Source organism: Psittacula echo, assembly GCF_963264785.1.
Source record: "Psittacula echo genome assembly, chromosome: 1".
NCBI classification, from domain to species: Eukaryota; Metazoa; Chordata; class Aves; order Psittaciformes; family Psittacidae; genus Psittacula; species Psittacula echo.
In genome coordinates, this window is record NC_137735.1 from 150,091,480 (window position 1) to 150,117,479 (window position 26,000).

At 42.5% G+C, this 26,000-nt stretch overlaps 1 protein-coding gene across 1 annotated transcript in view; it reads left to right on the top strand.

The window, feature by feature from the left end:
* HMGA2 (high mobility group AT-hook 2) overlaps positions 1-15,823 on the top strand; it is a gene marked incomplete at both ends in the record, with an annotated part of 116,638 nt that extends 100,815 nt beyond the window's left edge. Inside the window, one exon of the mRNA XM_080636927.1 lies at positions 15,776-15,823. Within this exon, the coding sequence (XP_080493053.1) occupies positions 15,776-15,823 (48 nt within the window). The remainder of the gene's footprint in view (positions 1-15,775) is intronic.
* Between the last annotated feature and the right edge of the window lie 10,177 nt (positions 15,824-26,000).

Genomic DNA, 26,000 nt, shown 5'->3' on the forward strand with positions numbered 1-26,000 from the left:
TGCACATACACATCAGAGAGAGTGTGTGCCACTGTCCAAGCCCCTTCTTGCAGCCTTACTCAACTGAGCCTTGGCTGTAGAAACATTGAAAAACTGCCCTGGAGGTTGACCTGGTGCCTCAATTTGTTGTTCGTCCCAATGCATCCAGCAAGCTGTGTTGTGTGTCGTGTACTTTTTCTGGTTTTCCTGATACAGGGAGTCAAGAAGTTGTCAGATCCCAGAGGTAAAACTTTATTTTTCAATGATATGTGGAATTTTATGCTTTAGTGTAGGGTGGGTGTATGTGTGTTACATACACCACTCCAGAGCATCCTCTGAAAGTCTCAGTTACCATTCTTTTATTATTGGGTTTTTTTTAAAGCAAATACTGAATGTTTTCCCAAAGGCAGTGGTGGGGGACATCCTATATGCACTTGAGGCTCTTGGTATACTGTGAACACATGCTGAGCAAGTGTTTATCACAGCTCCATCAGCTCAGACTCATTGTACCTCCCTTCCCATGTGCAGCCTGGACCCACTGGAGCTGCTCAAAGCTTTTCTGTTGGGGCTGAGCCCCAGCACTGTTGTGGGCCCTCCAGCTCAGTGCCCTGCCTCCCACCGCCCCCACATGGGGGGACAATGCTTGTTGGAACTGATCAGAGGTTTTGCATAAATAGCTTCATGTTTTTATTGACCCTTTTCCCCATAGGTGTCCTTGGAATTTTTCTTTTTCCAGAGCTTCACAATATTATGATCACTTGGGAACTGAGTTTTTTAAATAAAAATAGGGTTTGATCTGCGGCCTTTGAACACTTTCACTTCACAAAATCCTTCCAGATTTTGCCTTTGAGTGTTCTGGAAACAGTTTTCTGATTTGAAAATACCACTTTAACAAATGGATAATAATGTCATGGGAACTCTTATGAAAAATGGCTCCAATTTGAAAATTATGTTTCATTGTTACCAGTTCCTGCTGTTTATATTTCAAGCAGCCTGTAAGGATTGGTTGGTGTAAAATGAAAAAGACAAAATTAGAATGCCAAATATGTGAACTACAGACAGAATTATTAAGAAATTAGGTGGATGCCTGAACTGCAGGAATGGATCTACCATTGAACTGGGGGAGATTTGCATTTGATTTTAAGGAAATCAGGAAAGTCTCATGCTTCCTTTATGCATACAGTAAATAGAGACTTGTGGATGGTGCTGAGCTTTATGCCCTTACCATTTTTCTCCGTCCAGCACAAAATGGTGGCAACTGCATAATGTGGTTTCCAAAGGAAGACATAGTTTTATTTTATGACTGGTTTATTGTGACAGGGAAACTGAAAAGTTTGTCTGATGACTGAAAAAAAAACCCCAAAAACCTCAAAACAAAACATCAAACAGCACAGTTTCTGAAATAAAACGCGAAATAGTCTGTTCTATGAACAGATGAAGCACTAACCTGTTCTAAAGAATGAAGGCTAGAAGAGGAAGCCAGGTATTACTGACAGCAAATCTTGTGTTACATTATGACATAACTTCTGAATATACTCTGAATAATGTAATTCAATGAGGCTACACCTAAATATCCAAATCAGTGTAAGATTCAGCTTTCCAAGGCTTTAAGTATTTATGATTGTCATTTATTACATAGCTATGATAGAGCAGCCATTGTTGAGATGGCTACTTCCAGAAATTTGGCTGTAAATAAATTAAACAAATAAGTTGAGATATTATGTGACCAGAAGGAAGGAAGGAAGAGGAAAAAAAACCCTTCAGAATGGGAGTATATTCAGATATTCTTTTAAAGAATGACTTTTAAAGAGTCAGAAATCAGAAATACATGTGGTGATCTGAAGATGTGGGTTTCTGCTCTGTGAGGCAATTTCTTTTACATTTTTGTAGTTTCTTTTATGATAGTGGCAGGTTCACACTGGCCTCTCAGTGTGGGGATGGCAAAGACTTTGCCAGCAAGTACCATTTCACACAGTGAGCACTGGAGCCACAGGGCCATTATCACAACTCGATTTTACAAAGATCACTTTCATAAAAAGTTGCTTTTGCTCACAGCTCATGTGAGTGCCTACCAGTAGTGATAATCTAGAAATAGCTCACCCAGCATTTCCACCATTTCATGGAGAGCACAAAGGGAACAGGCTGGTGGTTTTTACAAAGGTAGTTTAAGTGTTGAAGTGTGCATTATAACCACTGCTTCAGCAGATTCTCAGATAACCTCTGCAGTCCAGCCCTCAATCTTTGCGAATTACCAGCAGATGTACAGGTAGCCCTGTTTCTCTGCAGGCAGAAACTGGATGTTTAATGGAGAAAATTACTACATACCCCGACTCCTACCTGCCCAGTTCCTCCTGAAGTCAGCAGGTGCCTTGGCTTCACCACAGGAACCAGAGGCACTTGCCGAGCAGCTGACCCCCAGGCTCCTGTCTCAAGTTATTTGGAACTTGGAAACTGTTTATGGCCTTTGCTGGGATCTGGTATTTGAGTGACCTACAAGGCAGGCTGAGGTGCCTGTCCCTGTGTCCCCATATACTGCCTAAGGAGCAGGGATGCCCCAATCAGCACTGTGCCAGGTAAGCCTCTTGCTTCTTTTGAAGACATTAGCCCTGAGCACTGCAGTGTGCAAGTCGCATTTTTGGGCAGTCTCCCAGTGCTGCAATTCCCCTTCTGCTAAAACTGAGGTGCTGATGCTCCCTTTTTGAGTAAGGCAGTTATAAGAGTACACACAGCCACAATTTGATGTGACTAAAAAGGAATCGGATTTAGCAAGGTCGTTTTGCTTCATGGCTTGTCAGGGACTGTCTGGAAGGTTCAGAGTCTTGCCTGCTGCAGCGTGCTGCTTGGAGATGTCATGTCCTTGTCAACCGGTGCCTGAGTCAGTCAAATAGCAGGAGTGCCATGGCATAGCCCAATGCAGGAGGAGCCTTCAGCTCTGAACAAGAAAAAGGTTATTTTAACTGTTCAAACATGCAGCATTTAATTCCCTTGAGACAAGCCCTATAGCAGGAGGCAGCTTTCTGAATGCAGCGCATGTCACATTTGCCATTCAATATAGACGTGATCTCAGGTTGCTGCTCTTTCCCTGTGTGCTGGGCAAGACCTGTCCCTAAAAGCACACATAAACATTCATGGCCTACAGCTGTAGAACCTCTCCATGCATAGCACTTCGAGTAGACACTGCAGTTGATGGCAGAAGGCTGAAGGCCAAAGGGGTTAGCTAAAACATTTCCCTCTCTGCCCTCTCCCCATCTCTTCCTTCTCCTCAGCCTGCCAGAGAAAGAAGCCCTGGACAGGCATGCAGTGGCTGTGGACAGCGTGGCTTTATGTTTGACCCCATGACTGTGGCCATGGAAGCTGCTTAGGGAGGTACTCCATCCAGTTCAGAACTTGGCTCTGATTTGACACAAACTGAAATCTCACTAATGATAGCCAGAAGAGAGGGGGCTATGACGTGTGCTTGGGAAACACCATTGAGGAAGATGGCTGGACAGGGAACAGTGTTTAAAAGAATGTCAGTCAAGAGTAAATTAAACAGTGCTACTTTTGCATACACATGGTACATACTTGGGCCGAGATGTCCAAGAGTAACAAGAGTCTGTGCTGGTAGTATTTGGGTATCTAACTCCACAGACATTCAGGATACTAGGCAGTACTTGACTACTCTCTGAAAACTGGATTAAGATGTTTCCAGAACAATATCCAGAAAGCTGAAACTGCCAGAACAATGAGCCTCTGGACTTATAGCAATAAAAGTAATCAAAATGCTAATTAGCAAAGATGAGGGATGTCAGAAAGCTGCGCAGGAAGAAGATGCTCTTCGCTCAGAGCTTGGTTCCTGAGCTTCTCATAAAGGCTCTGCATCTTTCACAGTCAGCGTCGTGTTTGCTCCTCCACACCTGGCTCAGGTCACTGGAAGGTCTTTTTCCTGACATAAATATCGTTAACGGATACTCCAGGGCTATAAGCCAGTTCATCAGCCACTTCTACAAATTGCCACATCTTTGCCATGCCAGTTCAGGACCATGTAAATTCTGTGGCAAATTGTATGTTAAAAATAAGGTATGCTGCAATGAAGGCAAACACAATGAAAATCAAAGTTAAGACCAATGAAAATACATTTTTTATCTGTTATATAATTTGCTGGGATGGTCAGTTACAATGTTTGCATACCAGTACTATTAAAAAAGATTTGGCTAGGGAAACGAACAGCATGCTCAGCTCTTATTAACTGATATATGTCTTTAAACATATTCTGGAAGGAAACAGTAAGAAGCTAATATCGTATTTTATTTTGGATTCTGTATGACATGTGGAGAATTTTATAAGGTCCCCTTGTTGCTCAAAATAACAGTCTTGGAACAGAAGAATAAGAAGCATTTCACAGCTACTCTGTCAGTCTCAGTGGGGCATTTGTGGAATTCAGTGAATTTGGTTCCCTGAAATCAGTGCTGCCATGTACCCTGGGGTGACATCTGACCTCCCTGGGCAGTCCATCGGCTTGTGACACCTGGGCCAAACATTAAGGCTGGGATGGATAGGCCTCATCTATGAGCATGTCTCCTCCCTTGCAGGTCAGAGAGGACCACACAGACAAAGAATTCATAAAAGTCAGTGCTAAATAAAATTGTGACAGATACTCTAAAACCATTTTCCCTGGTGGGGCTTCCATCCCGTATCACTTCCATTGAGGCTGTTACTGTGCTGTCCCTTAGTGCTGTGATTGTATGAAGAAACCCAGATGGCAAGCACTGGCTGTGACAGACAGGCTGCCGTCTGGAGAGCCGTTCAGAGCTCATGCTTATCAATTGCTCATTGGGTGTTGTGAGCATGGTGCTGCTTTGTTTATAGACAGAGTAAGAAGTTTGGGAGTATCACAGCCTCTTAGGAGACTATGCAGTGAGAATTACGCTCCCAGATACTTCACGATGAAGGATATAGGAATATGTAGGTGATTTTCTGAATGAAGGACCTAAACCTTTGGGCAGCCCAACATTTGTGAGCTTCTTAAGTTCATCTTTATGGGACCTAAATGAATAAATGTGCTTTTCTCACTCTTGAGGAAAGAAAAAAAGCCATTCAAAATGACTGCCTGGCTGTTGGGCATTCTAACACTCACATCACTGAAGCAAACTGTCTCATGGATCTTTTTTCATTGGGATCCCAATGCCACAGATGGTAAATTCTCTATGAAGTCTGCTCCAGCAGATGGTGAGCATCACCATGATGAAGTTCTGCTGCTGATCCCATTGTAAGGCAATTCTGGAAATGCGAGAATGTTTTCAGAAAATGTTGGCCAAAATCTCTCTTTAGAAATTACTGTTGCTTATATTAAAAAAGGATATAATACTGCCAGTGTACTTCTTGCTTTGAGTCTGCTCTGTCAATATAGTCAAATGTTTGGGGCTGATGTCTGATATCAGGTTTCGAGAGTAATTTGCCACACAACATCATGGGAAAATAGAAGGAAGGAAATAAAAAAATTAATAACCCACTTTCTGCCTGAATTCAGATCTCAGATTTCCCACATCCTAGTATTTAATTTCTCACAGAGTTACCAATGGTTGATCTCACGGCAGGATTAGTGGGAAGAAAAATGAGAGCTCCATTGAAACCAGACTTGAGTCTGGAAGGAAGGGACGTGAGCTGTAGGACCTGAGAGATATCAGATTCAAGGCAGTGAATGGATTTTACCCCCTCCCCTTCCATGATTCCCATGCTTATTTTGAGGTAAAATCTGAAAACTGAAATCAGAGCAGCAAAGAGACAGTTACAGTGTGGTAGGCAGCTCACCCATCACTTTAATAGTCTTCTGAGAACTGTGTTATACAGTGAAACATTAACTGTAATTTAGATTATAATTTTTTTATGTTTAGGAAGAGGAGAATAAATTAACACTGAGGTATAAATTGCAACAAATGTCTCAGTCCTAAAAGAAAACATGTTTTGAACGCTCGTTTCCCCAGGATACCTTTTCTGATTTGATTAGAGAATATAGATGTGTTCAAATGGAAAAGAAACTCCCATAAAAGGTTTTATAATCAAAAGGAAATAATCACTATCTTTTAAGTTGGACAGCCCTATTCATTTTCAATCAGACTATCTTGCTTAGAGAAAGAAAAAGCTTGGCCCTGTGGTAGCGTGCATCGCGGTGCAGATGGAGCTTGGGAAGTTGTGTTGCTGGTCTGTGCTGAAGAGAACCATACTTTATTGCCTTTATTTACTTTCCACCAGGTTGTGTGGAGATATTCAAGAAATTGAAAAAAATCTTTAAATGCATAACTCTAAATCCTTTAGGAGTTGAACATATTAAGATGACAAGAAGAGTATGTCATTAAACCATAACTACCCTTTTTGGATTACCTGGTATTTGTAGATTTATTGGCAAGATGGCTTAAATTAGGGATATATTTTTAGCCTGCAGCATTACATAATAAAATAGCAGCAGAATTCTTTGCAGTAAAAAAAAGGGATGGGGGGGAGTTTATTAAAACCAACACAAACTTCTCGGATGTTGGGCTTTTGCCTGCACAAAGAGGCGCTCCATGGCTACACAATCAGTAAAGTCTGCAAGGAAAGCATTTCCATTACCCCGTTTTGCTCAGGAGTCATCTCCCTGCCTTTCGCTGCAGACCTGCTGTTTAGTCTGAAACTGAAAATTAAACCCAGAACTTCAGCTCTCAAAGTTAAATGCTCTGCTTTACTTGCCAGCACACAGCCTCACCAGTGTCTGTGTGGTAAGGTCTATGATTAAACTCTTCAGAAGTTTTTAAAAGTGTTTTACAAGTCTGTTAAGCTTTATTGTTTTTGTTTTGGGTTTTGGGGGGTTTGGGGTATTTTTTTTTTTTAAGAACAAAGAAAAAAACCATTTAGCTGAATTATACCACAAAGTTTCACATGAACTCTGCTGAACCAGATTGGAGAGCCCAGCTCGCTGTCTTTCACAAATATGTTTCTCATTTGGGGGGGGCTTTTCAAGGCACGACCCGTGGAAGGTAGAGCCTTGTACGTTAAACTCCCTCCTTCAGAAACAAAATTAAAGAGAGAAAGAGGAAAGCCAGGGTAGACTGCGGAAGAGTGACGGCAGCGGCGGAGCCCCCATACCCCTGCCCACCCCGACGGCTGCGCTGGCATGGCGCGGGACGCTCAGCCTTGGGGCTGGCGCTCGTAAATATGTCACTGGTGCACTTCCACTGTGAAAGGCTCTTTTATCTTCCCTTCCCGCAGCCCCTTTCCAGTGGGTGTGCGGGGCTGGCGGCTGCCGCTCGGCCTTCCCGCATGGCTGGGCCCTAATGAGGTGTGTGTGGCTCTTGGCTGCAGGTTTTCAGTCTCTTTCTTAATACTTCAAAGCTGCTGCTCCAAGGTTCAGACAAGTTTGATCATTTGGCAAAATCTCTGAGCTGGGATTCAAAAGGGAAGACGCCTTATTTTATTATTTATCATTACAGATAGATAGGTGCTCCCAAACCACAGAGTTGCCAGTGGGTCTGTGAACAGAGCTGTAATGCTGTTTTAAGTGATAAAGGATTGGAGGTGAATAACTTCTGGCAGTTGCTTCCTGTCTGTAACAAGTAGTCATTTTTAGGGGGCAAAAAGGAATAGAAATCTAACAGGCCTTACTTCATTCTCCTTTTCATGTTCTAAAATGGGGGGGAAGTGGCAGAAGGTAAACCGTGGGGGTTTGATCTCCATTTCAAAGTCTGCACTAGTGTTCCTTTCCCTGCTTCATTCTTGGGAGACCTTCACCGTGGTCCTCCTTCTGCTGCTCAACATAAAATACGCACACAAATTGGCACTGTCAAGTACCACAGGGGCTCAGGAGGAAAGCAGACTCCCTCAGGCTTACCTGTGTGGGCTCCAGGATCCTTTTGGGCTTTGCTGCCTCCACTGCCACAAGAAGGCAGAGCTGATGCAGTGACCCACAGCGTTTCAGTGAACTGCGCAAGGCTAAGGATTTTTAAAGATTGACATCCACTCTTTTTTTTTTGCTCTTTCACCTAATTATGGTCATGTGTATTAGTGATTAGAGACTATTATTAGAGCCTCTGCTTGCCTTATGCTCCAGCCTGGATATTGGCTCTGAAGTGTGGTGTGCGAGCAGTTTACCACTCCTCCAGTTTACAGCTCTACAAGAGGTTTGTAAGAGCAGCTTCTCAAAGTTGGGGTTAGTCCAGCTCAGTTGTATATGTTTCTAATAGCACTGCTGCCTTCTTTTCGTTAATATTTTATTTCCTTCCCACCAGAACTGTTTACATCTTGTAGGGTTGAAGCTCTCCAAGACAAAATACAGCTCTGTCAGTGTTAGCACAGCACCCGTGATTGCTTCAAGCACCATTTTCACTTCAGGTCCATGCTTTGCAGACTTTAAATGGTGCTTCCTGCAAAATTCTTCCGACTAGTGCTGAGATTTTGCTGGGGATTTTTAGTCTCGTTTTAATCACATGGGGAACAGATTTTTTCAAAGTGTTTTGACCTACTTAGGTCAAAAAGGCACTTGCTGTACTCAGATGCCAAAATGTGTTTAAGAAATCTGGCCTGACGTAATTTAGACAGCTGAGTCTCAATTTCAAAAGGCTTCAGCAGCACAGGCTTCAGCGCTGAGTGACCTGCTGCCTTGCAGAAGCCTCATTGCTGAGTTAACCTCAGGGCTGCTCTAAAATACGTGGCAAAGTTGGGCACCTGGAGTTGAGGTTCATTCATGCCCATCTGTAACAGACATTGAAAAGCAGAGCCCAAGGCAGGTACTTTTTAAGGTATCTAAAAGTCAGCCAGTCTAATTCCCCTCTCAGGAAGTTCTCAATGTGAGAACTCCTGGCTTTAAAAGTCCTGTGTCAGATAAGCCTTTTCTCTCAGAGTAACCAGGGAGACTTGTTATCACTCCATTATATCAAATAGTTCTCCTAGTGGGAGATAAGCTAGGAGATAGAGAAATGTTTTTGAATCCCCCTTAATCTAACAGGAAAGAGAGATCTGAATCTGTATTTAAAGAGGAATGTCCTGTCCTGTCTTGTCCTGTCCTGTAGGGATCCTCCTGAGCACTGTCCTAGTCCCCTCCAGTTATCTGAACCTGTTACTCGAGGACTGTAATTTATCAAAGCCTTGCGAGACACTTCCTACAACAGAAGAAGGGGCTTTGTAGGAGTGGTTCCTGGATCTCCCACCTTGCCCACTGTTGTTGGCCTTTGTCATGCTCAGCAACAGCTGAGTCCCAGCAACTTCACTCTGACTGCCTGTCCTGGTTAAACCACGAATCTTCGAATCACACTGCCCCAGCTAATTCACTTCCTCCAACAGCTGGGGATGTGGATCATCCAGTAATCCCTATGAGCAGCCTTTTTGCTAATCAAGCATTATTGTTCCTGCAGCAAAAGGAGAGGACACTCTTAACTTGCTTATTAAACATGCAGCTTAGAAGCCACATGCTGGTCACCTGCAGGACAGCATCAGTGCTTTGCTTTGTTGTTCTCTGCTCCTTTTCCATCCCTCACAAAATATTTGATTATTTATATAAAAGTGGAGTGACTTCAACAGAATAAAGATGTATCCTCCACACACAACAGCTGGGTGGGTGTAAGTTGCTTTGTAGAAAGTAGAAAACACTGATTGAAGTACCAGGTTCAAATCAGAGATCATGAGGATTTCAAAACAAGTCTGCCTGTGAGTTTCCAAACCAGTGCTATTTTGTATGTGAACATTCAAAGTCTTATCCTTGCTGTCTGTTGTGCATTGCCTTCTTGAGCGTGGAAACTTTGATGACATCTACAAGTCAAAATGATCTTTAAGGCAGTTGCCAACCCTTAGACTGCTCCTAACAGCAGCAGGCAGCTCTGCATGTGCCCAGCGTTATGCACTTGGGCACTGGGAATGTTAAGCAGCAGCTCAGCAAGGCTCCTTGCTGATGTTCAAATACTGGACTCACACTATGGCCAAGTCTGTAGTCTTTCAAAGGCTAACATCCTTACATGACAAGGTGGGCCATTAGAGGCTAAGTCCATAGGAATTTACACATTTAAAGTAAAATGTTGGTTTCCACTCCTTAAATCTCAACCCAAAACTTTCCCATCAGTTGCCATCTCTCTTTGTCCCTCTGTTTAATGTCATTTAAGTACTGAGTTTTGCTTCCTTGGGGAGACCTGCCTGGTCACTGCCACAGGGCTGTCCCATGTCTTAGTCAAGGACTGCAGGAGCAGTGCTGGGAGAGGGCAGTGAGGCTCCAGAACTGCTCTGTAGGCAGAGTTTTTAGCTGTGCTTTTAGTCACCAAGCTAGAAAAGTTGTGCTCCTTCTTACAGTGACGGAAATTTCTTGCCTGTGGGCTGGTTTATGCGTATGTATTGGGATGCAGAGTTTCTGTATTGAAATAATTTCCTTAGGTGCCTTTCTTAAAAACATGCTTTAATCCAGCAGTAAGAATTGTGTGGCCATTCTGTATATGGCCATGGTGATCTCTTCTGCCCCAATAAATCTGTTTATTGTGATGTGTGAAGTGCATCAATTTGAGCTCTAAATCCAGGTTCTGGAGTTAAACTTTGCCTTACTGCTGAGTGACAGCTGTCACCGAGCTTGTCAGTGTGCTTTGCAGAATGAAGTAGCTCGAAGCAGCAGATCCCTACCCTAAGCTTCACACAGAGCAAACCTACTGGGTGTCTGTTAGTGTTGTAAGAATTTCTAAAGCAGTTTGGTGTGTTGGCATTGTGTCTCAGCTGGGCGCAGCCCGGCTCCCTGCATCTGCAATAGGAGCCACTGCCTTCAGGGACTCCTCTGAAAATATTAGCTTGCATGCCAGGGGATTTCAGACAAGTTAACAACAGACAATGGTCCACAGTTTGCAAGTTGCTCTTGTCAGCAGTTCTTTTTGACATATCTATTCAAGCATACCCTCTTGGGCTTAGAAAGCAGCCAGCAAAATCTGTGCCAATAGCTAATACTTTGCTATAAAATAAAAGCTCTGACAAACTCAGAGGCTCCATATGTAGTATTACTGTGATCCTGCGGTTCATCTCAAAAAATTGGTTCTAGTTTTTTTAAATCCACAGTTCAGAAATTCATGAGCAGAAGGTGAAAAAAATGAATCGCCAGCTGAATTGTCAGTGAGCTTTGTGAGGCAAAGACAATTAACCTTGAAATAGCCATAAAGGAGCTTTGCCCCAGGGTATTAGAACAGAACAAACATTTTTACAAAAATGCCGAACAGTTGCCCTCTGCAGGTGGGGGATGCTCTTCTCTGAGCTTTAGGAATGAGATGCACATGGTAGTGGTTAGCGCTTCACATGTTCCTGCAGCATACTCTGGTTTGTTTCCCACAGTGGGGAATATTGAAAAGCAGGGATCATTGTCACTCTGGAGAAGGTTAGTGGGGTCACACATTTCAACACTGCTGGTCTGTGCCCTTTTAGGTGTCCCAGGGGATCAAAGACATCCACACAAGGCAGGCAGGCATGACACAGAAGACCAGGACCCTTCTGGCGTGGTTGCTAGATACCAGATGAGATACCCAGGGCATCTAAAGCAGTCCTGGGCTCCTATCTTCAGGCAACCAGATCCCACCAAGGATGGCATTTTATGAAATCATGTGCTGGGCAAGTTGAAATAGACATGCTGACTGCAAATAGCATTTGTGACTGAAGCCTGCTGTCCTGCCTCCTTCCTTTTTGTTACCTTCACCACTGTTAAATCGGGGCCAACAACTGTGGCGCTAGCCCCCCTGCAGAGTAGCCCTTCAGAGAGCAAATACCTGCTTTGAGCCATTGTGAAGCATTTGCCCTTTATCTTCTTCTGGGCCCAACATCAGTCAGGCATGAGGGTCCCAGTCTGGTGTCCACGTCTGCCAGACGCTTGCCAGCGATATCCCTCAAGAAAATACCTGTTAAACATTTGTGCACATAGGAGCTTTGGAGAAAGTCTTCTTGGTGCTCTTTTTGTGGGAGAGACAGCAACTCCCCATCACTCCCTGCTCGGTAGGGCACTTCCAGCAATTAAGGGAGGAAACAGCTCAGGGTGTTTGTCTTACAGCTTGCAGCTTGTCTTGCAATATCACTCTGTGATAAGCATGCATGGAGCCAAGTAAAGCTGCTTCTGCAGCACATTCTCATGCCAATCAGCCCCTGAGGATACACGTATGTGGGGCACACAGATGCACAGGGAACTACCTGAGATATTGTCTTAGCAGCAAGGAGTAAAGCCTGAGTTGTGCATGGAAGTATTTACCTTGCCCTTCAGGTGCTTGTCCTATTTACCTGAGCTCTGCTTGGCTGTGGCTTCCCTGTTAGCCAGATTTGACCTGGTCTGAAGCTTTCTCAGGTTTCTCTTTGCAGTCAATAGCCCAGCTGCTCCCCAGCTTGCTGGAGCAGAAAACAAATAACCAGGGGAGTAGCAGTTCAAGGCAAAACTGGGTCAATGAACATTTACGCTCAATTAACACATGTCACCATTCTGTCTCCACAACTACAGTGAATGCACCTAAAAAGTGAGAACAACCTGACTTAAGGCTGCCGTGCAACGTGAAACCTTTGCTTCTTGGCTGAGCATTTCTTGTGGCAATGATGGTGCTGAATTTATGCTCTGCGTGGCTATCATGCTGTGACTGAATGACTTGGATTTCTGATGTCTGCTCTAATGAACGTGCTTTCCTTCTTGGGTTTTGCCCTTCTCTTCAACTTGATCAGAAGCACTTTTGCAACTTACAAAGTGTTTCGCTTTTGGCCCAGGGACTGATCCTATAATACATGGCTAGGCCATCGACTTTGGTGGGTCTGTGAGGAGCTGCAAGTGCCTGGAGGGTGCTAACTGATGGTAAAACATCCTTTCCCTGGGGTGCCCAGTTCCCTGACATGCCAAGCAATGCACTTCAATGAATCTCTGGCTGAAATGACTCAGCACAGAGCTGGTTTGCAACAAAGGGATGCACAGTTCAAAACGCCTGCCCCCCTCCCTCTTTTGGGGAGACGTGTGCTTGTGGGTGCTGTAGAGGCATAGGAGGGGTTAAGGATCACAGCTGCACGATCTTCTGATATTTGCAACCAGTTTTTCACAAATGCAAAAATTCCCTCTCTGTTCTGGTCTTACACATTTGCATTTTCTCTTTCAGAATCTCTACTTGCTTCTTCCTTTGGGTCCCTTCATGCATATATGTCTGATTTGTATTATCCCTTTGTTTGAATTGTAAGCCCTTCAGAGCAGCAATCATGTCTCCATCTGTGCCTTGACAAGGGACTTACATGATAGGTTGGCTTAAAACCACCCGTCTGTAACTAAGCTATCCTAGGCTTTTGCAAGGAATGAACTTGATGAAGGAAAGTTTTCTTTTTGCTGCACAACAATCTGATGATCCCTTTGCCAGCTTTTCTTCATTAAAAAAAGTCTTTCCCAGGACTGATGTGAATTCAAAGTCTTTTGGTATCAAATATTTTTAATAATTAGTTCATTATTTAATAATTATTAAATAAGTAATTTAATAAGTATTACATATATTTGGGGGAGGTTAGCTTGATTATTCATTTCTCATCCTTCCAGGTACTACAGGTACACACATTTGCATGTAAATATGCAGATGAGAGAAACTCGTCCTTCATTACATGAACATATATATATATATACATGAAGGAAGAGCTTCTCATTAATTTTCATGGTCAATGGAGCAGGGACTATAAGTAAAAGAAATATTGTGAGGTTGACAGTAAAAATCACTCGAGTAGGCAACTCTTTAACTAAAATAGCTCTCTGTGGCCACCCTGGCTGGGCTCTGAAGTAAGTCCTTCCAGATACTTTGCCTCTCCCCCATCCTTCTTTATGCTGTGATCGGAAGTCTACCTTCATGGAAAATGAGTCCAATGAGTCCATCAGGTTTCAGTAGTCTCCTGACAAGCCAAGCATAAAACAGCTGCTGCTCCACACTCACGTATACACTTGCCATCTTGGGAAGCAATGAGGAGAGGCTCAGGGCTGACTGAGTTGCTGTGAGGAATTAAGCATGTGGTCATCATCAAATACCAAACCATGTCTACCTGTATTATGTTAAGAGCACAGAACCCACTGTTGTAATTTTTAACTGAAATACTTGGCTTGGAGGCAAAGCCAGTGTTTGCCATGATCATCCTGAGTTCTGAATTACCAAGGCTCAAACCAACATGCTTTGCGCTGTCTCTCCACAGGCAACCCAAATTAGCCCTTCATTAGATGCCTGTGCATACCATTTTTCTTCTTGACTTACATGTTGTAACAGTCACAGTCCCCGTTCTGGGAGGAAGATAAGCAGGGAAAATCCTTTACGCGTTAATGGGATTCGATGGAGTGTGAGCTCAGGTCCCCCAGTGCTGCCAGGGATGGAGTAAAATTTGCTTGTTCATTTTGTGAGCTGGGGATCATTTCTATAGCAGCACTGTGATTATAACACTGCCACAAGTGGCCATAAGTTGTGAGGAAGAAATTGTTCATCTGCATGATAGATCAGTGTCTTCTGGAATCTAAATATTAATTGAAAATTCAGGGTCAGAGGGCAGCTGACATTTGACTTTGCTCTCTTTCCTCTGTCCATGGCTTTGATCATGCTACATCTTTCTTTGTGCCTGGTGCTTGAGAGGGTACCCCAGCGTCATGGACTGTTTCCTAGTCAAGAGGTATAAACCTACTGGCTTAAATATCTGAGGCCCAAGCTTTAGCAGGGAGTAGGGGTTTGAAGGGGGAGGGGGGACCGTTCGCTTCATGCTTTTCAGATTTCCCACATAACCCAAAGCAGACTAAACAAAACCAGTGTGAAATCTCATGGCTTGATGCCGCTATGGTTATATTTTTTAAGCTGTCATCTATTCATTTATGCTTATGTTTATTTCCTGGATTTACAGCTTTTTTCAGTCTTTTTTTGTGGGGAGGTGGCGGGGGGGAGGTTAAAACCTTTTGAAAGGGGATTGCAGTGAGCAGTGGCCTATGATTAAAGCCCAGTGTTTTTCCTTGATGCTGCGCCTCTGCAGTAGTGTCACACATGGTAGCATTTAGGAGCCCTTCACAGCTGAGGTGTTTCAAACACTAATGAATGGAAGTTTGGTCATATAACGCAGGCAAGCTTTAAGGCATGCTTTGCTGAATGGTGTACTGTAGTGGCCTGGGAAAGGAAGAGAGTTATAAATTGTGTCAGTTAGCCACCCAGACAAAATGAAGCCATGTGGAAAATCAAATCTATTAAAGTATGAAGACTGTTATAAGCTGTTTTAAGCTGGTCATTCTTCAAAGGTCTCAGTTGGCTGAGGGGGTAAATTCCTCTTCTTCCTAGATCTTTTTCACGTGCTGTCTTAGGCAATGATAAAAAACAACTTTTCACTGACAGCCCCTTTCATTAGAAATGTTTGTTGCCCCCGGTTTACCACCCGTGTCCTGAAAGGTACTGCACATTTGTTAAATAAGCAGCATAAGAGCGTCGCGTTTGGTCAGGCCTGCTGAAGGCAAACATGAAGGCAGCACTAGGGCAGAGGAGAACAGCCTACAGGGAGGAGAAAGCTTCCCAGAGCCTTAGCTTACCTGCTCAAAATGCTTTCCATTTTCTAGCTGTTGATGTCTTCTGGCCATAAGAGGCCCTTGACGGAGCATGGCACAGATAACCTTTTCTTCGCACCCCCTGGGGTAGGTGAAAAGCCTGGTAGGGAAAAGTGAGGGGATCAGAGAGTAGAGGACCTACACCTCCTTCCCAAGGTGGCTTCTTGAGATGTCACAGCAGCTGTAGAGGGCATTTTGTTAGCTCAGGAGGTAGTTGTCAGCAGCATAAGACACACAGTTGCCACAGCATTTATTTTTCCTGTTTGTGTATTCTAGGAAGAGACTGAAGAAACGTCCTCACAAGAGTCTGCAGAGGAAGACTAGGAGACCGCACCATGCAATTTCTACCTCATCAGCAGTTGGGTCTTTTGAAGGGAGAAGACACTGCCTTGACCACTTATTTTCTATTGCCATGGTCTTTCCACTTTTGCCTGGGGGGGGGGGCGGGGAATTGCATAACCTTAAAAAGGATTTGACTAATCATCTTTTTTGTAATCCCTTCACAGTCCCAGGTTTAGTGAAAAACTGCTGTAACACAAAGGGGACACAGATTAACGATGCAACTTTTAATTACTGTTTTCTTTTCTCTTAACCTACTAATAGTTCATTTGAGCTGCTAAGTAATGGTGAGTGGGTCAAAAATTGCTCCAAATCAGGTTTATGTCATTCACTGCACTGCATATAAACAATTAACTTGTAACATAGTCATTATAATGGGCATTGAAATAGGAAAGGCTGTGTGTGTAACACTAAAGCCTTGCAACTCTTCCAGGAACCCACTCTCTACTTAGTGAACTCCCTGGTTTAGAACACCAAAGATAGGGAATAGATACTACTCTTTTTCTCTTGTAACCTTCTTGTAGACTTGTACTTGATTTTTTATTTTATTTTTTTTTTTAAGACTTACTGTTATTTCAGGAAAAAAACTGAAAGCTGATCTTTCACTTCATTCAGCTGGTAAGCGGAAGAAAGAAATCAACACCAAAAAGGTACTTTCATTTTGCAAAAGGGAAGAAAGACAAAGATACGTTGTATAGTAATAGATACAAACATATCAGCGGAAGTAGTAGTAAACAAAATGAACAGCCCTCATCTTCTGGATGATAGGAAACCAGAATTGGCTTTCTGTAGATCCAGGCATTTTCTATGGAAACAAAAATGACTGACACCAAACACCTTATGCCATTAATGACTAAGTCTTTATTGAGAAAAGTGTTTTAAAACATACAGAAAGGTACCTCAAAATTAACCGTGAATTTGTCCTAACAAAAATAATCCAGATGTTTTGCTTAGTTTTGCCTAATTCCACTCGCCCCATACCAGTATTTCAAAAGAATTGCATCTCTCCTCAGTACTTGTCAGTCCTGATGTAAGAACAAACACCACGTACCTCAGCTAAGCTCGTGCATTACTTTAAGCAATGTATTTTGACATAGGATGGTTCACTGAGCACCTCAGTGCCAGTGACATTTTTCCATCTTTTCATTCAAAGCAGCACTTTTAGCACCAGATGCAATATTACTCCACTATTCAGTGCTACCTCTGATTTTTACAAATAACTCAACAGACTGATAAATACATGCTGCTATACACATTCAATGCAGGAAATTTTTACTGGGTAGATAATCACGAGTATCTGCATTTTCCCCTTGTTTCTACTTCCACACTTAATTGCAGTTAAGGAAGCAATATCTTCATTGTGTTTTGGCATGACTATGTATTTTTCTTTCTCTTGGTTTGTTTTTTGTTTTGTTTTGTTGGAGTTTTTTTAATGTACTTACCCTATTCTCTGCTAGACTTCTGTGTAATGTACTGTTAACTTGAATATATTTTTGTACTGAATTGCTGATAGGTTTGTGAGGATAATTTTCTTCAATGACACTACATGACATAGAAAAAAAATTTAGCTGTAATGTTTAAATATTACTGTCCAAGTTTGTACCTCAAACGAATTGTTTAAAGAAATGGACTAATTGATTGACAAAGACCTACCTCCAGACTTTAAATAGAATGAACTTGTTACTTTCAGCATTAGTTTTGAGACGTTTGAAACAGTTAGGACTGCAACTAATCCCTAATTGAAAACTATTTTTGTAAAATAACTTGTGGAAAATGAACACATTTTAAATTACTTTCGTATTAAAAAAAAAAAAAAAGAACAAAAAAAAAAACCTTCAAAGAAACTTGAAGCTTTGTAGGTGGGAAGCAACAAGCTCAGCTTTTGCATAATGCAATCACAAATATGTGTTTTAAAAAAAAAGAAATTAGTAGATTGTAAGAAAATACTTGACAAGTATTTTCATGTATTTTACACAAATGTGATTTTGTAATATGTTTCAGCCAGATTTATTTTAAATGCTTCTTATGTAGAGGTTTTTTTATTCTTCTCTCTCTCACTTTTGTTGTTCCTTCTCTTTCTCTCCTCCTATTTTGCTTTCTCTAGTTCTGTTTTATTTCTCTTCTTCCTCTCTTTCCTAGTCAGTACTTTTTACCATTGTATTAATAACTGGGCCAGGGGTAGTTTCTCAGGAAGGCGTCTGATAGTATGGCTTTAGTACCAAGCCAAATGCAGTTAAAGATAACTACTTACTGGCTTCTTCCCAGAGGCAGTGTCAAGAAATACGGACCTCCTTGAAAGCCCACAGAGGGTTCAGTGGCGGAAATCGCTGAGAAACAGCTGATCAGAGTATTACAACTAGACACATTAATACCGAGTGAAAGAGAAATAATCCTAGCTATACGGTAGCTCTAACAGGCCAAATCCAGTGTCACTTGAAGGTAGTAGAAGGAATTCTGCTGACTTCAAAGGGCATCAAATCAAGCCTTAAGCAAGTCCCTTTTGGGGTTTTATTTTTGCATTTTTTAAAACCACAGTATTCAGTGGATGACACAAATAATGGCTGGGTGTGTGTCACACTTCAACCTCTGAGAGACTTACCACTCTGATGAACTGAATCTTGTATTTTCTCTATATTGTAGTACAATCAAAACACATTACTACCTCTTAGGGCCTACTATACCTCATTTTTTTCAGACTGAAAAATTGCATGTGGCCATTGAATCAGTGAGAACATCATAAAATTTTTTATATATATAGTTTATTTTTGTGGGAGATAAATTTTATACGACTGTTCTTTGCTGTCAGTGGTCACTGCTAACTAAGACTGGACATTTAACTCTTTACCATTTCTGCAAGAGAGGTGTGTTTGCAGGAAAAAGAAAAAAACGCTTCAAGATGTTTAACTACAGTTTACTTTTTCTTTTGAGTGTCTTCTAACTTTACGCTTTGTTCTTCGTGTAGAGTTGCTGTCTATGATTGTACTTCAAATCGCTTGCTTGTTGAAAATGTTCCTTTAATGGATTATCACAGTCTGTTCAGCACAATAAACATAATAGCCTCTGTGATCCCCATGTTGTTTGATTCTTAGACTTTTTGTCACAGTTCCATAAAATGGGTAATAAAGTTTGGTCACAGTGACCAAATTTGTAAAAGCTTTGCATGCAAGGAGTCTTCTTTTTTTGTCCCAGGACTGTAAGCATGTGCCTGAGAAGAAGTGTGCTTGCTGTTAGGGGCCCCAGGGCTGGGTGCTCAGCAGATGGACACATCCGATGACTCTCCCCTAAAGGTTAGGCACCCATTCTTGTTCTGGGACTTGCTGTGCCTAGCTAAGGGCTAAGCCATGCACTGTGGATGCTGCAGTCTTGCCCACCAGACAGGAAACACCATAGCAAGGGCCAAGCTGAAATGGGTTTTGTTGACTAGCCTCAGACCTGCCTCTTGGGGATCCACCAAGATGATGTGCCTTTTTAGGCAAGATCACAGTTTGCATCCAAGTTTATGGAGTCGCCATTCTGCAGCCATTAGGTTAAAAAGAGCAGGTACTCAGAGCAGCAAAAACAGGATTATGGTCTGGGGCACAAATTGCGGAGCTCAGGAAACCCTGCATTAAAAGCCTCCCCCCCCCCCCCCCCCGGCAGACGGGCAAGTTGGGCAGGATTCTTCTGGCTTCTTCTCTTCATTTGCTCTCTTCATGGCCCTCCTGCCTGTTAACAGAGAGTTTTAAAGATCGTGGTGCATGCCCGCTGATTCATATTTGCAACTCTGCCTCTCTCACCTAAGGTGGTTGTTCAGATATTAATTCCTCAGATGTTTAGGTTTACACATTCTTTGTGTTCACTCATTTGCAAACTCTCCCCCTAATCTCCTTTGGCCTAGTAACTTCTGCTTTGCCAAGGGCTTCACAGCATGTTCTCTTTGGACTTGGTTACTTATAAAATAACCAAAACACAATCACAAAAAAAAAAAAGCATAAAGAAGTAACACCCATTCAGTCCTGAGTCAGACATGTGAGCAATTGCGTTCCTCACATTATGTATCTTCCTTTCTCATTATGTATCTTCCTTTCTCACCCTCCTAGGTGGTATTAAAGAATCATTCCACTTTTCAGACTTCCTGGTGGTCTTCTTCCCTGTGGCTGCCATCATTCAGGTCTTCCTGTTGCTTTATCTGATGTGATGCTCCAGCTGTAACCCACCCACCTAACGGATCAGCCAAGTAGCTGAACTTCTGCTACCCTCTGCTTAACTCCCCTTTACTTATTAGTCATTCCTCCAGCTTGCTGCACTCCCACTTCCCTTCTCGGGGCATCCTCCAATAAACTTCTGCACGCTTCATGCCACAGTGGGACTATTTGTGTGTATAAAACTAATCAGCTTCTGCAGGATGAAGGCCTGTGTTTGTCTAGCAGCCAAGAGTGCTTTATCCAAGATGTCTGTGGCAAGGGTCATATTAAGTTTCTGCTTTTACTTTCCACTCCCATCACATCACATCCACACGGAGACGGGGAATTACTGAAAGCTGGTGCTGCCAGTGGCTTGCACAGCAATTTAATTGTCTGTAGCTTTTTTGAAACCCAAAACATCTGCTCTGGCCGTCATTACAGACAGGATCCAGCACAACAGCAATGTATTTCTCTGATCACAAGAAAGGAGTCAGATCTGTCACACATCAAATGTCGCTTGAAACCTGAATGAAGGATTATATCTCACCCTGGCACCTCTGCATACATAGATGAAGAACTTCTGCCACTCAATCTTTTTTTTAATCTCTGACCATCTTCCTGATCACATTAATTGTCAAATGTACAAAAGTACTTTGTCATATAGCCTTCAGTACAAATAAAGTTCCGATTTCTGTATGCCTTCTTGATCCAGAAATAATGGCAATTGAAACTTTATTGAACAGGCTGCCCAGAGAAGCTGTGGCTGCCCCATCCTTGGCAGCGTTCAAGGCCAGGCTGGATGGGACTTGGAGCAACCTGGTCTAGTAGAAGGTGTCCTTGCCCATGGCAGGGGTATTGAAACCAGATGAGCTTTGAGGTCCCTTCCAACCCAAATCATTACCTCAACTTGCTCAGTCAAATGAATATCTGACACTGTGTGTTATATACGTTGCTTGAAAAATACAGTCATCCTTGCTGTCTGGACATTCATCCCTGGCACAGTCAGTGTGGGTTAATGCTCTGTTCCTGCCTGACTCCTGGACCCCTGACTCCTGGACCCCTGGGCTGTGTGCCATGCTAAGAAACACTAGTGACAGGGAAACCCCGATCCCTTTGCTACCCCACCTCACTCACGGGTGCACGAGGAGCAAAGCTGCCCCATGCACACACTCCACCTTGCTCCAGGACATCTCTGGCAACAATTCTGGCCAAGTTGTTGCTCTGCCCATACTCACATCCTTCAGTTGGTGTAACAAGCTGTGCTGTTTCTCTTACCTTCCAGGTTGATGCACCTCCATGTGCCAGTGAGGTTTAACATGCCCTTTTCATTCCCACCTTTTATTCCCTTTTGTCACCCAAACAACCTTTTGGTGCCTTGGAAATTTGTTTTCATTTCTTTCATTCCCACCTGTGATTTAATGCTTTTCCCACCCTTTAGTGCTCCAGATTTGCAGTGCACTTGTTCCATTATTCAAGAAAAAGAAAGCGTCTTTCTGTAATTAACATCCTCTGAAGATACATGAATGTAATTATGATTAGCCTGAAGATAATAGTCCACTGAAGTAGCAGGTTAAGTGGGAAGCAATCTGCCTGTTTACACTCTAAAATAAAGCTGCAGATGGTTGTTCCTCAGACCTGTAGCACAAGATTGTCATCAGCTTTTATCTGCTAGCAAAAGGGGAAATTGAAACATTAGGAGATAAGACACAAGTCTTCAACACTGTTTTCCTACTAAGATGGAGCTAATTAAGCACAGCTAAAACCGTTAGCGTTGGCATATAAAGGAAGAGCTTTACATTGTTAATTATGGATAGGGTAAAGCTAGAGCAGGAATCCAAACATATGCTACATTAAGGCACACTATTAAAATAATCAGTGACAGAAAATAACAAATGAAAGCTGGATGGATCTGAAAAATCAATGGCAGGCAGAAACGCTCATTAGCCAGAGAGGAAACCTAGCAAATGCAGAAGTCTCATCAGAAAACAAGATTACATTACATTATGTATGAATGTCAGCTACAAAACATTATGTGGGACCACCAAGGATTATGATTTTAATTGTAGGGGTTTTTAATTCAGAAAATCAATTAAATATATATAGTCCCTTAAGGCATTTTATTCTTAGTTCAGGGTGTAGGCAGAAAAATAAGCACATTTTTATTGCATTGGAATAAATTTGCCATAAACTCACAGTTTTTAGCAATATCACATAATAAAACAAAAAAAAATTACATCAATATTTTAAAACAAATCATCTCAGCAGATGCATAGAAGGTGTTACCTTGGTCCTACTTAACTGAAGAGTATTGTCTTTAAAGCTACAACGTGGTCTAAGATAAGGTTTTTATGAGGCCTGACATGCTCTAAAAGTGTTTACAGTGCATTAACACTCCTGGACTGCAGCTGTGCTTGGGGCCAAGACAAATTAATCTCTATCTAAGCTCTGTTAATAAGACTGTTTTTGCCAAAGATTCGTAATGTGTTCTCTTTGGGATGGTTTAGGTTTGGCATTTATATCCCGACAAACACAGTAACTCCAGTGAGATCCAAGACCTGGGGAATGTCACCTGCTGGCATCTGCCTCTGCGATCCAGACTTCTGGTCTCCCCGAAACAAGAAAAGACAGGAGGAAAGCAGAACCAAATATGGTTGTTGTTGTGTTACTAGCAATGTCCTGGAGATCCACCTCACTGCCCAGTTATAGTCCCCATAGGTCTCAGAGGTACCACAATGGCAAGTCAACAGGTCACCTTACTTCTTTGTGGGGAGAAAGGGATCTTGCTCTAAGCAAGACTGTGTGGCAAAGCTGATGCCACAGAACTTGAGTTTGAGGTGGCCATAACAAAAACCCCACTCTCACCTTTACAAACAGTCTAGAATCATAATATCCATTTGTTTGCCTTTGGGTGCATGGAGCTTTACCACAGACCGTAATTGTGACTGTGTCTTTGTAATACTTTAAAAAAAGGGGGCTTTTTAGATTTTTCAAAAACTTCTGGTAATTCTCCATCACACATGATTCTGGCACACTCAGCGAAGTGTTCTATTGTATTTAAAACAACAGTACAGCAATGACACAGCGCAGGGTAAGAATGAATGTCAGAAGCCTTGTGTTATCCAGATGAATAAGGACATTTGTTTCATAAATAAGTTTCAGAGTATCACTATTCACAGTTTTATAGGGGCAAAAGTTACAGTTTCTGATTAAAATCCTTAGAATTACATTGCTTCATCAGCACTTCATTATCCATGCTGGGAATGGAAGCTGGCTTCCTTCTGTCAGAATTTGACAAAAAACACCTTGGTTCAGTTATGCATGTGTATTACATGAGAACAGTCCCCATCCTTCTTAACCAATACACACAATTAAATGGTATAGCCCTTGGTTTTGATAGGAAATAGGCTTAAGAAAGGCAAATAGGAAGTTTTCATTTCCTGTGGAACACAGGAAGCATTCATAATCTTCTGTCTATCCCCTTTCCCTTAACAACTTCAAGGCTGTTCCCATTCTTTTCAGTAATTAGCCTTGACCTGGAAAGGATGACCTCTACTATTGCATTTTTTTTTCATGAAATCTTGACTTAGATCAGCTTGTAGTTCATAGATTTACCTTTGTACTTTTCTGAACTCTGCATTATGGGGAATCTCAAAGTCTTAAATACACTCCTGGGATGTGCAGCCCTGAAAGTAACTGTGGATCAGTAATGACTTTTCTGGTAACACCAAAATCTGCAAAATCATGAGGCTAAATAGGCACAAATGGGGTACACATAGAATCATAGAATCATAGAATAGTTAGGGTTGGAAAGGACCTTCAGATCATCTAGTTCCAACCCCCCTGCCATGGGCAGGGACACCTCACACTAAACCATGTCACCCAAGGCCTCATCCAACCTGGCCTTGAACACCGCCAAGGATGGAGCACTCACAACTTCCCTGGGCAACCCATTCCAGTGCCTCACCACCCTCACAGTAAAGAATTTCTTCCTTATATCCAATCTAAACTTCCCCTGTTTAAGTTTGAACCCATTACCCCTTGTCCTGTCACTACAGTCCCTGATGAAGAGTCCCTCCCCAGCATCCTTGTAGGCCCCCTTCAGATACTGGAAGGCTGCTATGAGGTCTCCACGCAGCCTTCTCTTCTCCAGGCTGAACAGCCCCAACTTTCTCAGCCTGTCTTCATACGGGAGGTGCTCCAGTCCCTTGATCATCCTCGTGGGCCTCCTCCGGACTTGTTCCAACAGTTCCATGTCCTTTTTATGTTGAGGACAAATGAATGAATGACAGAGGCAGCGAAGAAAACAGTGCTAGGGAGTTGGCTGAAATCTTGCTGGAGTTGCTTATGGCAATGAGTGTTAGCAGTAATTAATCTCTTTCATGGAAGTGAAGACCAGCCAAAGTTGCAACCTCTGTTCTGTACACAGAAACTAGTGAAAGACATTTTATTGTTATTATAGTAATTTACATGAAAAAAAAAAAAAAAAAAAAAAAACACCACACCAAAAGGCAAGGGAAAAACAGAAGCAAAGAAAGGAGCAACAGAACAATTGCAGACAGCACTGGGAGCATCGCCGGAGGAAAGATTAGCAAGAGTGCTTTTGATCTAAGAGCAAACTACAAAGACTAAACCTGTGAGCAAAGAAGCTGCATATGGCTCCTTGATCCATCCCTTCTCTGCTCAGGAGACTGGATTCAGTGCCTTCCTCATAAACGCACAGGTTAAGATCAAGCAACCCTTGACTCAATTTGTCTTTGTAAATGAAATTAAATCCAGCACCCTAAATTTTGGCTAATTGCTTGGCTTGGAAATGGAAGAATCTTCAAAACCAGTCATATGTACATATGCAGAACAGACCAGAGGGCATCCCAGAGTGTATCATCAGGTTGGGACCACTGCCCCTATTTACACCAGCTCTTTGAGGTGACAGGCTGCTGATACCATTCTGTTTATACATCTTGCTTCTCCTCTGCTCAACTACTTCATGGTAATTCAGAGGCTAACGCACAGCTCCTAATAAACGTAGCATTCTGCTGTTTGTTTAAGCACAGCTGTGAGTTACTTTAGAAAATGAAAAATGAGGAAACAGGTCAATAAATTATTTAAAGTAACTCCTCCCTGCCTGCTCCACACTGTCACAGCTAATGCACCAACTCCATTACTCTCTACAACAGAGTTGCTTTGAAATACCCTTACTGGTAAAATCAGGGCTTCTTCTGAAGCGTCTTTGAAAACTCACCAAGCATGATGAGCTTTGTCAAGCATGTGTCACAATCCAGGCCCTCATTCTAGATGATGCTGATCATCCTGCCCCAGGGACCTGAGAGACTTAGCACTTTGCAAGATATGGCCTTGAATTTGGTCTCACTCTAGTTCCTTCACTAAGGCTACTGTATTGTATATAGAGCTTTAAATTGGTTTACGTGAGGTTTCCCTTTCTCCTGTTGTTTGGGGCTTCAGTAAAACTATCCAGTGGAGTCTAAGCAGAGAAAAGCCAATCTTCATCTAAGAAGCTTCAAAAAGTCCTTAGTTTTATAAGTTCACTGCATCTGCACCAGCCCCACAATACTGTGATGGGTGATTAAGTTGTACAGATGTGATTTCACACTGCAGGGAAGGTGGTGCACAGAGATGGACCCAAGGTGAACCACACAATATTTTCCAATGACAAAAGTCTAAAGGCTTCCCTGTTCTAAGGGGACTGAGTCCCTCAGTGACAGAGCCCTGAAACAATGTCAGCAGTGCAAACCTTTGGGGTAAGATCTTCTCCCCCACCACGTGCACAAAGGCAGTTAAAGACACTTTGATAGCATCAGTAAAATGAGCGTGTGTTTTTGTAGTCTATGGAGGTGTAGGGGATTGTACTAAAGCAGCCACACCATGCTTTCAATTGAGGCAAAAAGCCACAAGCCAAGGAGGGCTGACCACAGGAAGCAGTGGGACAGTAGTAAACGAAAGAGTACACTGATGTGTTTGGTGTTGATGGAAAGTTAGTGAGA